We start from the raw sequence: 12,594 nt of genomic DNA on the forward strand, positions 1-12,594 counted from the left end.
AGGTAATATTGAGGAGCTGATAAAAGGGAAAAAAAATAATGGGGGCTAAACATATAAATTTAATATTATTTAAATAATATAATAATGCTTAATGGGAAGTGTTCTGTTCGTCCCACACATGCATATTTCCCGCAATGGACAAAACATTACATTTTTAAAACATCTGACCATGAAAACTTCATCCATTTGTTTGTTTCCACCATTAGCTGCTGAACAAACTTCAAACATGTATTTTGTATTTTTTTTCCTAAGCAACGGCCCTTTTCATTCCTAAGAGCTATCCTATGGATTGATACTCCCTTCTTCGATTACTGTCCTCCTTGCCATGAGTGTGAAATTTGGTAATTTGGTATAAAGCTTTTTCATATCTGGTTTTAAAGAAGTGACATATTCTTTCCATTTTGTTTTAATTAAGTTAATAGTGTTCCATTAGATAATAAAAGTTTAGGATTTTTTTAAAAAACAACCCTGATCTAAACTTTTCCACTTTTTAACTTTGCTTTAACCAGCTGCAGGTGCTCCTTGGTCTTCATGTTGCTAGCTTAGTGTTGTTGCAGAGTCAGGGGCCTTTCAAAAATGATTTATTTACTGTATGTATACAGACATCAAAGGCTAAATCAATTGACACGTTCATTGCATACAGGGAACACTAATCAATCAGCTTTGTGATTTATGAAGTTAATTTAGATTAAGATTTTTCTTATTTGAATTTTCACAGAAAAGGGAAAAGGCACTGCTAAAGGAAAATTTATCAGAATTTGATATACTAGGTTCCATGGTTATTAGTATATTGTATTCTGGATCTGGTTTTACTGGGAATCCACAAGACACACATTTTGCATCTTTTAAATACTTTTCAAATTTATACTGTTTCTTATCTTGTCTTATCCATTGGCATCCAAACATTTATTTTCACCAATACCAACCTTCCCTTTAGCAAAGCAAGTCAGACGATCATAATATTTATATTATTAAGGAAAAGCATACTTAAAGGTCCCAATAATTACCTGAATCAGTGATCATCTAATACCCTGGGCCCCAACTCTTGGGCTCCAGAAGAATGCAGCAGTGGGATGACGTTACAGCGACAGGGAGCAACAAAAAAACAAGACCACAAAATGATGAGCCTTAATTATATTTACCCTTATTATTTGTCTTATTGAACAGAGAAAAGATGCTTCATTGGAGGAAAGGTATAAACTCTTACCCAAAAGTCCAAGCCAAATATAGTTCCTAAAGCTTCTCCCCAGGATCTTTTGGACCTATCCAGCATCTGTTTAGACTTATGTATTTATAAAACATAAAAAGTGATCAGCTGTTCTATTTATACCTTCTCTAAAGTGTCAGAAACTTAGGGCATTAGATCAAAAAGCTAAAATTCAAAGCTGGTCATTGACTTGTTCTTTCTTTTAATGCCATGTACAGTTAAAAGATTTAGATTATTTGAACAGAGAGTTGGTTATGGACAAAACATGACTTGCATTGCTGGGAACCAAGGTTTTAATGTTCGTTTGTACAAACTGTCTAAAGCAGTGTTTCTCTGTCTTTGTAAAATGAGGAAACCACTTGAAAAAAACTTTCAGGGAACCTGTACTATAGTTACTATATATACAACTCACAGTATATTACTGTGGTGGTCAGTAGAAAGAATGTTGCCCTTACAGATAGCCAAAAAGATCATTTGTATCCATTAAACTCACCCAAAAAATTACAAACTGCTGATTTCTCAAAGAACCCCTTGCAACCCTCTGGTTGGGAAAAACTGGTCCAAAGCATCAGGAAGGCATATACATCAATGGTATTGTTTAAACTGATAGTAATATTGGATTTTTTATTCATTCAATTTGTGGTCGTAACACCAAGTAATTCAAAGCTTTAAATGAGTTGTGCTTAACCCAGTATTTTCACAATTATTGTTTTATTGACAGCGCGTAATATTAGTAAGCACAAGCATCTTAATGCTGGTCAGCAATAATTTTATTATCATACAGCACTTGTATAACTGTCTGATGTTTTCCAAGTATCTCACAAAATGTTTTATGTTTAATCCCAATGCAAAGCATATAAAAATTTGGTCAATAGATGTTAGGCATTTGAAAACATTAGTAATAGCAGTAAATGTTTTAATGGAGTCACAGTCTTTCATATATAAAGGAGACGGAGAGAAGAACACAATGTGAAGAACACCTACTGAGCCAAACAAATTCAACTCTAGATTTTCTGTACCATTTGAATTGCAGTCATCATGAGCCACAGCTGTTACTCTTCTGCTGGATCTTTTTATGGAAGCTGTCACACAGGCGATCATCTGAAAATAACCCCAATCGACAGTTATGGTAACCATCACAGAAGACCCCTAAAGAACCATGGAGGATCTAAAATAAGCCATTCAAGAAGATCCAATGCCTCACAAATAGGAATCCATTTTCTGCCACATGGAGGAGCTCATATTTCTCACCAATCTGCAGGTTCTCATCATAAAAGATCCCATACCACACATCATGGAAATTTTCCTGAAGTCCATCATGGTGATCACTTTAAAGCCCTGAGTGTACATGGAGGATCAGGAGGAAAAGGAATCATTATTTCCAAAAATACTCATGGAAGTGCTCATGGTAGAAGCCATCAGGTTTTGTTTACAGTCAATGAAAAGGAAACCATGCAACACCTGAACAATCGTCTGGCAACCTATCTGGACAAAGTCCGCTCTCTAGAGCAACAAAATGCCCAATTTGAAAGCATTATCCGGGACTGGTATGAGAGAAATCAACCCAGCATTTTACCTGATTCTAGCTGTTTTTTTAGAATCATTCGAGAGCTTCAAGGACAGGTAAATAAATAGAATACTTACTAACTCTACATAAGTTACATAGAATTTCTAAAGCCAAAACACTGTTTGCAGCATAGGGAATGGTGGGCAGCATAGGGAATGGTTAATGTATGTACAGTAAATTCTGAAATGTAGGATTTCCCCTTTATTTCTTCTCAACAACAATGCTCACCATGACAATCAAGATGTCAATTGTAATATCTTGTGTAACAAAACCTAAATATAATTCCTTACTATGTTTTACAGATTTCCTCCACTTCTGTAGAAAATGCAAAGATCATTTTACAGATAGACAATGCTCGTCTGGCAGCTGATGATTACCAAAACAAGTAGGCCTTTAGTTATATTTTGTTCTTAACAAGTATCATTTTTTAGAATGAATAATAATTTTAAATTCTGTCACAGGTATGAAATGGAACGCCAGCTAATATGTAGTGTTGAGGCAGATGTGAAGGGGTTGCGTATACTTCTGGAAGAACTCAACCGGGAAATATGTCATCTAAGGACACAAGTCCAAAACTTTGAGGAGGAACTGCAACAGATGAAGAGAAGCCATGAGGAGGTATGTAGGGAGGGGGTCATTGTTTTTTTCACTATATGAACTACAAAACCAAAGGGACTACATATTTTCACCACGTAAGGTTTAGTGAATCAATGGTATTTTAGCAGTTGTTCAAGTATAAATATGAATATAGCCAACAGACCTTACAGATAGGGTGAGAATGTTAGTGATCTTGGCATGAAAAGCATGTAAAAGAGGCCTTCAACGAAATTATGGGTTCATACTTTGTTTTATTTACAGGAAGTAAGCTCCCTAAAAGCCCAGTTGGGTGCCAGAGTCAATGTGGAAATGGATGCTGCACCATCCGTAGACCTGAACAGAACCCTGTCTGAGATCAGAGAGCAATATGAGAACCTGATGGAGAGGAATCTAAGAGAGGTGGAAACTATTTTCCGGCAAAGGGTAATTCTTTTGAAAATATCCTAATATTATTTATTTGTACAGGTTGTGACAGTAAGTTTCTACTAAATTTACTAATGGATAAATTATCCTTGTAGACTGAAGAACTAAATCGTGATGTTGCTTTTGGTTCTGAAGAACTACAGTCTGTGCAAACTGAAGTCATTGATCTGAGACGCAACCTCCAAACTCTGGAAATTGAACTGCAAAGCCAGCTGAGCATGGTATACTTTATTATTACTTAGATATTTCTAAAGAACTTTAGTTTATTGTACAAAAACTATTATTTTAATACAAATTTTCTGTATCCTCTACTAGAAATCTGCTTTGGAGAACACCTTGGCAGAAACAGAAGCCACATTTGGGGCCCAACTTGCCCAGTTGCAAAGTTTAATCAACGATGTTGAGTCTCAGCTGTCCCAGGTCAGATCAGATCTTGAACATCAGAATCATGAATACAGAACCCTAATGGACCAAAAGACCCACCTGGAGATGGAGATTGCCACCTATAAACGGCTTTTGGAGGGTCATGATATCCAGTATGTATTTAATATGAGTAGCAACCCATAACTAGGGATAAGCGAGCATATTAAGTTTGATCTCGCGGCGAATCGGGCCTTACTCACTTACATTTTTGGTAACGGCCTTCTGATTTGCCGAGAGGTGGAGCTCTCGACGAACAGGATTTCCAGAGCTGCATCATGCAGCCCTGGAAATCTTCTGCAATTCCTGGGCACTAGAGGCATTTAACCTATAGTGCCCCAGGGATCGCACACTCTTCTCAATGGATGCAGCCACAGCTGTCTACTCATCATGACCTTAAGAGGCCCTTGCTTAAATCAGTTTTGGTGGTTCTCTATCACCGTTTTGTGAGCTGGTAGTGGTGGCATACTACTCGTATGCCAGATTTTTTTCATCTTGCAAGCCTGCAGTGAGACTACTTCCTCATTAGAACTATCACATAAGCCATTGAATGCAGCTCATGGATCACCAAAGAAAATTGCAGAACTGCCAGCTTACCTGAACCGTAACAAGCAGTATATATGGGATGTCGTAGTCAAGTAAGAGAGAAAAGGTTTGCTATGTCTGTTTTTCTTACACTATATTCAAATTACAATTACATTTATTTTACTTAAATATCTAGATAAATAAGCTACTTTCCTACAAGGGCAAAAAAAAAGTGTAAATCATCATCAGAATAAACAATCAATTAGTTTAGAAAACTAAAATATGAATATCAAATGACGCTAAACTTAGATCCATCTATGTGCTTTAGCTAAACATTAGACCGTAAAAATTATATATCTATATTTATCATACATTTTACTTTGCAGAACTTCTACTCATCATGTTTCAGGAGGCAAGCATGGTAAGTAAGGCGGCTTAAAAAAGCATACTTGTATTTTGTAGTAGTTGAACTACTGTCTTTTTTCTGTGACAAGTTCCCTCTGACTTCACGAATTTAAGGTGACTATGTTTAAAGGATTTGCAATTACTTTTTAAAGTCAGCAAGTTACATTTGCAAAATGGGGAAAATATTAGTGAAATTTTTTATTTTTCAATTATGCCCACTAATCACCTACCATGATCACAAAACTCTCACTCTCCTCTACTTCTTCTTAACATTTTTATGCTTAGCTGTTCTCTTATTCACATTGCATATTTACTACCTTGGTAACTTAAATAATTTATTAAGAGGTTATATTTATGATGCAAGTATGTGCACCTATTTGGAGCACTCCCAATAAAAAAATAGTAGCAGGCTTCAAAACGGAATTTAAATCATGCCCAGCTTGGGTGTTTGTGCTGTGCAGTTTATGGCTGCATATCCAGACTGACTGCTCCTGGAGACCACAATGTGGTAATTAGCAATTCTGTTTCAGGTATATTATCACAGCAGTGGTGATTCCCAACTCCCACACAATATACATAGCTTAGGAAACCTATGCAGTGATGAGTAATCCTACTTATTTTAGAAATGTCATGACTCACAAATCACTTACATATCCCATCTTCTATTTTTAGGATCTCACCACACAATGAAGACTTGCCATGCCACAAGCCGAGTTCATCAATACAGCACATGCTAATAAGCAGTGGCCTTTTTTTAGATAAATGTGTGTAATGATAGGGATACTCTTGTCTATAGAATATATTTGGTGTTTGTTTTTCTTTTCTCCTCTTAGTGCTCTTCCTGGGCACAACTTGGCATGAGACACTGAATAAACCAATAGCCAGCAGCAAATACCAGAGTGAGTGTTTTGAGTAGCAATCATAGCAATTACGAGTTTTAAATGAGAAATATAGAATAGAATGCATATACATCAAATAAAATGAAACATTTGTTTGCCACTTATTCAGTACTGATGAGCTGATGAATTACTTAGACATTGTTTTCAATAAATAAGAAAGTTTTAACTTATACATAGCCTAAAAATCTACCTATCTGCTCATATATAAAAAAAATATATATAAATGTTTTAGAGTACGAAAAATAAAATTAAGCTCAAACCACAATAAATATGAAACATATATGTCCTTTAAAAATGTAGAAAAAATGTAGATTTTTCTACAGATATATTTCAAAATTGCATATGGTATGTAAATGCATAATTGTAAGCACATACAACAATATTTTTATGTTAAGTGAATGCATGTTAAATTATATAATGAAACGTAAAAGTTTTTCTTACCTGATTATGCTGGCCATCTGGTATCATCTAGGGGTCTCAGATACTCCCTGGAAAAAGATACTGGGCCATAGATGGGGGAAAAAACACGTAAAAGTTGGTTTTTGAATATTCCTAAAGAATTTCAAACTTGAATTGAACTGAAGCTCCAGCTTTGCCTTAAGGGAGAATTGTTTTTACAATTGATTGCATGTTTTGTTAAAGTAGACAATATGTAAAGCCAAAATCTTTTTGTGAATATTGTTGTAATGTCAGAATGTCTTGTATGGGTTTTATTCTGGTAAATGCACCAAAGCCTAGAATATGGCTTTTTGGAAAATGTTATTATTTCATGACACATTATTTCAGTTGTATTACTCCGGGTAGCTGGTATGCAGTATGTTGGCTATGATTTTCTTGTCCATGTCATTTATTGAACTTTTAATAAAGTCTTTTCTTGTTCATGCAAAACAAATGTGATTGTATTTCTAGAGATAATTTGTTAAGATGAAAATTTTAATGAAAACAGTACAAGTCACAAATAAAATGTTCAATAGCTCGTATGTTTTAAAAGGAACACTGGTAAATATACACATTAGACCAGTGTTTCTCAGACAGGGCTCCTCCAGAGCAGGGGTCCCCAACCCCTAATCCATCTGACAGCTGGGCCGTGAGAGCACGGAGACCAGTGGTGGTCCGTGGCTCCAGCCGATTCATTCCCCAGTGGGGTCAGGAGAAAAACCCTGCATGGGGGGGTTGCACTGGTCAGAGCCATGGACCATGTCTCTGATATGTATCACAGGCTCGGGGCGGTGGGCAGGTTGTGCCCCTGGACATAACCCACCCACTCTTCCATTGCAGGTTCAGACCTGAGATGGGAGAGTGGGTGAGTTCTGGGCAGGTTATGTCACTGTGGGGGAAGTTTCTTCCCCTATGTGTGACACACGGCTCCCTGCGCATGTGCGGTCCAGAGTCCGTAGATTTAGTGGTCTGTGAGCTCCAAAAGGTTGGGGACCACTGCTCCAAAGGTTGAAAGAGTGGAGTCCTGCTAATCCTGTAAGACAATCAGCATTGCCACATTCCTGATTAATAGTAATATTCCTCCAGAGGTTTCTAGGGGTTCATTAAGCAATAGGTAATTTTTTTGCCTCTCAGCTCAGTTTAAGTGACACCAATGACCTTTTAGGCTTTCTGTAATGGTGGTATTCTTCCCATTAGCCATCAAGAGGCATTCTTTAACTGACTATCACACTAATATACTGTGAGTTGTGGATATAGTAATTATAGTAGTTGAAGACCTGAAAATTATTTCAAGAGGTTCCTCCATGTTAAAATGTTTGGAAAACACTGCGTTAAAATAATTGGTTTGTTTTTGAAATATATAAAATAAAAATATTTGATAGGTCCAAAGCCGATGTAAAAATAAAAAATGTATTCTATCCCAACAGTGAGATTTAAATAGTATTATGTCTGAGGCAACTGGAACACGAATAATTAAAGGTAGATTGAACACCACCAGATAGGTGGGTAATGTATCCAATTTAAAAAAAAGTGCAAACAACCAGGACACACAGAACACGCATATAGAACAGACTTATTTCATACTCAGAGTCACTTCAAGTCTCATTTAGGACATGTGGACACTAGCATGTCTTATATTCTATTTATTATAGCCCCAGTGTGAGATCAGGACTGGAGATGAATTTCAGGACAGAGCTAGAGGAATACAGGGGGTATAGAAAAGATAAAATGGATACCCCCCCCTGTGAAAGGAAGACATCAGCTTTCTTTGTAGTTAAACAGGAGTGCTGTGATCACTCCAACAGCACAAACTGGTACCCATCTGTCAAAATGATAGGGGATCTGGAAAGATTGCCACCAATTGGCAAGTGCCTACTGTTGCTAGTGTTATATTCAGACCCACCCCAACCTAGGTCAGTGATTACAGAGATCACAAGCTTCTATATATTGTGATTAGACTTATTACTGTCTTTTACACTAATCAAAATACCCAATAAAACTATTCTGCATAAAGATCTCAAAAGAATCAATACCAATACACTAATGGTCAACCATTAATGGTCCTAAGAAGGAGGCAAAATATATTGCATGTAGATGCAATAATAAGATAAAACAAATTAAAATAGGTTGTTATGATATTTAGTCATTATAATAGTTAGCAAAACAGATTTCAACTATTTAATATGGCAATGCAGTGTTCATGAGCCAGGGTCCCTCTAGAGTTGCTAGCAGTTCCCTGAGTAATGAGCATTTTGTGGTTCTCAGTGGTTACCATTGAGTTACCATTGATACCAACTATCTTTTTGGCTATCTGTAAAGGTTGACATTCTTCCCATTGGCCATCGATGTAGAAGGCATTGTTCCCAGTGACCAATGTACTGTAAGCTGTGGATATAGTAATTTTTTAAGGTGATCCCTGAGAACCTGAAAGTTATTTCAAGGGTCTCCCCATTTTCAAAAGGTCAATTATCACTGAATGTTTGTGGTCTATGCAGTTTCTTAATAATAGATATTATTTTATTATCTTTAAAATTGACAAGTGTGACCTCTGTTTCATGAGTTTTTGTCAATATTAAATAAACTTTACCCTAATACCTAATCCTAAATAAACACTTACAAAGCTACACTTACCTTCTCAGATGTCCATGCCCAGTGCTCAGATATTGGAGATGGAAAACAGAGAAATGTAACCACTTTTGGAATAACATATCATCCTCAGCCAATTTCAAAGAAATACTGTCCAGACAGCCTTTGCCTTTAGTAATAGGTTTAGAAATAAAGAATAGTAAAAGTTTATTTACTGCTAAAAGAAACAAGAAAAAACTATATAAAACACAAGAAAGTACATTAGTCATAAAATTCAGATCTGGATAACATCTGTTATGCTGATTGGCTCATCTCAATTGTTGGCTGCTTCAGCGGAAACACCAGAAAGTCTATATTTAAAGGGAAGCTTATAAAATCTGGAAAGTTGGTGGAAACACATGTGAAAGCTAATAAAATATTACTGTTATTAAGTAGCAAGCATGTAATTTCCATCAAAAAATGTTGTTGAGTCTACAGGTAAAACGATTGCTTGTAAATGTAAAGGTTTGTCTCCTTAACCACTTAATTGATGGAAAGGATTGAAATGTAGGTAGGCAAAATGTTGTCCTTTTCTCTATTGGTCGATGGTCTTTTTGGGTATTTGTAAGGGTGCAATACACCCATTGACCACCAAGCTAAGGTACTGAGTGCTGTGGATATAATAATTATACATACATTATCATATAGCTTAATCTTCATCACTTTGATGGTCTTTTCTGCTGCGAATATACATTTTTAGAAGCTGACAGTATGAAGTGAAATCAGAGTAGGACATTTCAGTGGTCCGTGTTACTGTTCAAGAATGAAGGCAAGGCTGGAGGCCAGCCTCATCTTTTCGAATGTCAGTTGCACTCAATGGGGAACAATGGGGAACTAATCAAAAGAGACTTTTGTAATGCTGGAACTTTTAGACATGAGAAAGGAGGCAGGAGGAAGTTTACATAGCCGTTTGATAAAAAATTATGCTTACAATAATAGGACATACCTGTACCAATCAGTTTTATGTTTACCATCCTTACCTACCTATAAGAGCACCTCTGTCTGTGCACGCTGAGCTCCCAGGAATTTGGGTCTTTACCTCCTTTTCCAATATAAGCCAATTTAAACCAAGCTTTGTTTGTTTGTGATGTTTCCCTTGGGAAGTGGGTTTGCCCTGCGAAACACATCAGACACACAAAAAAATCACTATCCAGTATTTTGGACTTCTCTGTACTTCATATTAATATTTGTATATGCACAAGTAACAACTTTCCCATATATTTTACCTATTATGTGTTGAAAAGTAAAATGTTTTTAGATATACAGTATGTTTAAAATAAAGTGTAAATAAAATATTAATCATGTTGTAATGCAACTATACTACTCAACTCCTTACTTTTGTTGGGGTAGGTCAGATTACCCAATAATCCCTCTTTTCAATTTAACTAGTATGAGGCACAGAAATGTCTGACTCACTGGTACCACTTAAGGACAGTTGGCATTGAAGGGCAGTTTTGAGTTACCGCAGTGTGCAACTTTGAGATTGAACATGTTTGTCTTCTATTTCCTAAAATAAGTCTTATACACACACACACATATATATATATATATATATATATATACACACATATATATATAATTTTAATGTATTACAAAAACAAATCAGTATTACAATGGATTACTTAACACTTAGATAATGACTTATTGAAAATTGTGTTTGAAAAACAGTAGGACAAAACATTATAATAACATAATAACCTCCCTGGTGGTATTCCCCAGTGTGGCTCGGGGTTCATTTTCAATACCACAAGCGGTAACCCTGAACCACACTCGTGGTGGAATTGTAAAGGACTTACCAGGTCCCCACGAGCCTGCGACATTCTCCGGCGATGCCTCACTGACATGCGACGTGTAAGCGTGCAGCAGCGGTAGCTTGGGGGTGGGACCTGGCACGAAATTTCAAATAATAAGTATTTTTAAATGTCAAATGTACTGCTTTGACATTTAAAAATACTGATATATTCAGACCACCGAGGAAGTTAAACCAACTCTATATTCAGCTTTTAGAAAATATATAATGTTTTAAATGATCTTAATTTCTAAAATGAATATGATCGCCCACTGTGCAATCACTTTTACTCCCTTCAAAGCTATCCAATGCTAGTGGGGAGTTATGTGACACAAAGATTTGGCAAGAAGCAGTAACCATTGTGTATCAAGAAACAGGACTTATGTATGAAATTAGTAAATATAATTCTGAATGTACATATACATCTGCACATTGCACATGGACATTGCTAATCACCTAAATAAAAAAATAAATACATTCCTTTACTTGTCTTCCAGAAATTGCAAGTAAAACATCCATTTATTTGGACATGCCATGACAATGGTTATCTGCTTGTTTTTTAGTTATCACTCAGAATTGAAAGCTCTTTCCTTGGAACTGTTTATAGACAAAGGTCAACTTCTACAAGAAAAGTCAAGTTTTGCAAATAACTTTAGCTGCCTAAATGTCTGGATCTCTTGTTGCAATGCATGGTTACCTACTAAACCATGCTTATGTATGGTTTGATCATATACTAATGTTGTGTTTGTGGTAGCGTGGGGCCCTAGCCTATGATTTGATAAGGCCTCAGCTGTTGCCCCCTTTAAAGCTTCCACATAGCGGATTTTGAGAATTCATGTGCATCCTAAACCCTCTATAATAAAATAACATCAAATGTTTCCAATGTACATGGCAATAATAACTTAGCACCTTGTGTGCTGCAACAGCCATATTTCAACCATAACATTATCAAGCATCCTTTTAAATGTACGTGCAACTCCTAGCAATTTTGTAATCACATTTCCCTTGAATATTATAGGAAACTGTGTATTTTTGTTACAACCTTATGGCATAAGTAAAAAAATATAACTTTTTTTTTGAAAATGGTTTGCCCAAACTTGTGGTTTGAAGGAGTCCCCCATTCTTCTGAATATAGCACAACATTTATCTTAAAGGGTTCTATAATTGCCTGGATGGCTGTTCTTGCTTGGATCAGCCATAGGAATGAATAGGGCGAGCAGCCCTTGTGTGCAATAGGTACACAACCCCTCTGTGGCTTTCTTCAAGCAAGGATTGTGCAGTGCCAAGACTACACACTCAAGATCTCTGAAACAGGGTTAACTATGTATTTTACTATTTAGGGTACACTTAATATAAAAACATAACTACAAGTTGTCCTTTAAATAAAATGCATTCTTGGACAAATAACTTGACGTACTGTATTAGTAACCAAATATCGAAACTTTGTGAACTAACAACTTTCTGCTTCATGTTCCAAACTACATCCAACATTCTATTGAGTCAAAATTGCAGGTGTGTTTAACAAGAAATGAAGAAACGCCATATTTTAGACAAAGTACACAACTAATGAAAGGGTATCCTTCAATGTAATTATATTACCCATTGGGAGTCTGCTTAAATGTAGCTTACATGCAGTTTTTACAACTATAATTTATTTTAAAACGTTATTTCTTGGTAAGGTGTGGCATGCAACTGTTTT

The 12,594-nt window shown here is 36.1% G+C and overlaps 1 protein-coding gene across 1 annotated transcript; it reads left to right on the forward strand.

Moving 5' to 3' along the window:
- Positions 1–2,245: 2,245 nt before the first annotated feature.
- LOC140332415 (keratin, type I cytoskeletal 19-like) lies at positions 2,246–4,361 on the forward strand. Its single transcript, XM_072413684.1, has 6 exons — positions 2,246–2,830; positions 3,077–3,159; positions 3,236–3,392; positions 3,633–3,794; positions 3,890–4,015; positions 4,110–4,361. The coding sequence occupies exons 1-6, from the start codon at positions 2,246–2,248 to the stop codon at positions 4,359–4,361; spliced, it is 1,365 nt and encodes a 454-aa protein (XP_072269785.1).
- Positions 4,362–12,594: the final 8,233 nt, after the last annotated feature.

The sequence above is a fragment of the Pyxicephalus adspersus genome, chromosome 6 (genome assembly GCF_032062135.1).
Source record: "Pyxicephalus adspersus chromosome 6, UCB_Pads_2.0, whole genome shotgun sequence".
Classification (NCBI taxonomy): domain Eukaryota; kingdom Metazoa; phylum Chordata; class Amphibia; order Anura; family Pyxicephalidae; genus Pyxicephalus; species Pyxicephalus adspersus.

What these genes read in the sequence shown, in the direction of transcription:
- LOC140332415 (XM_072413684.1), top strand. Translation starts at nt 2,246, where the DNA reads ATGAGCCACAGCTGTTACTCTTCTGCTGGATCTTTTTATGGAAGCTGT. An exon ending in GCTGATGATTACCAAAACAA is followed by an intron (nt 3,160 to 3,235) that starts GTAGGCCTTTAG and finishes ATTCTGTCACAG; the next exon opens with GTATGAAATGGAACGCCAGC. An exon ending in AAACTATTTTCCGGCAAAGG is followed by an intron (nt 3,795 to 3,889) that starts GTAATTCTTTTG and finishes TTATCCTTGTAG; the next exon opens with ACTGAAGAACTAAATCGTGA.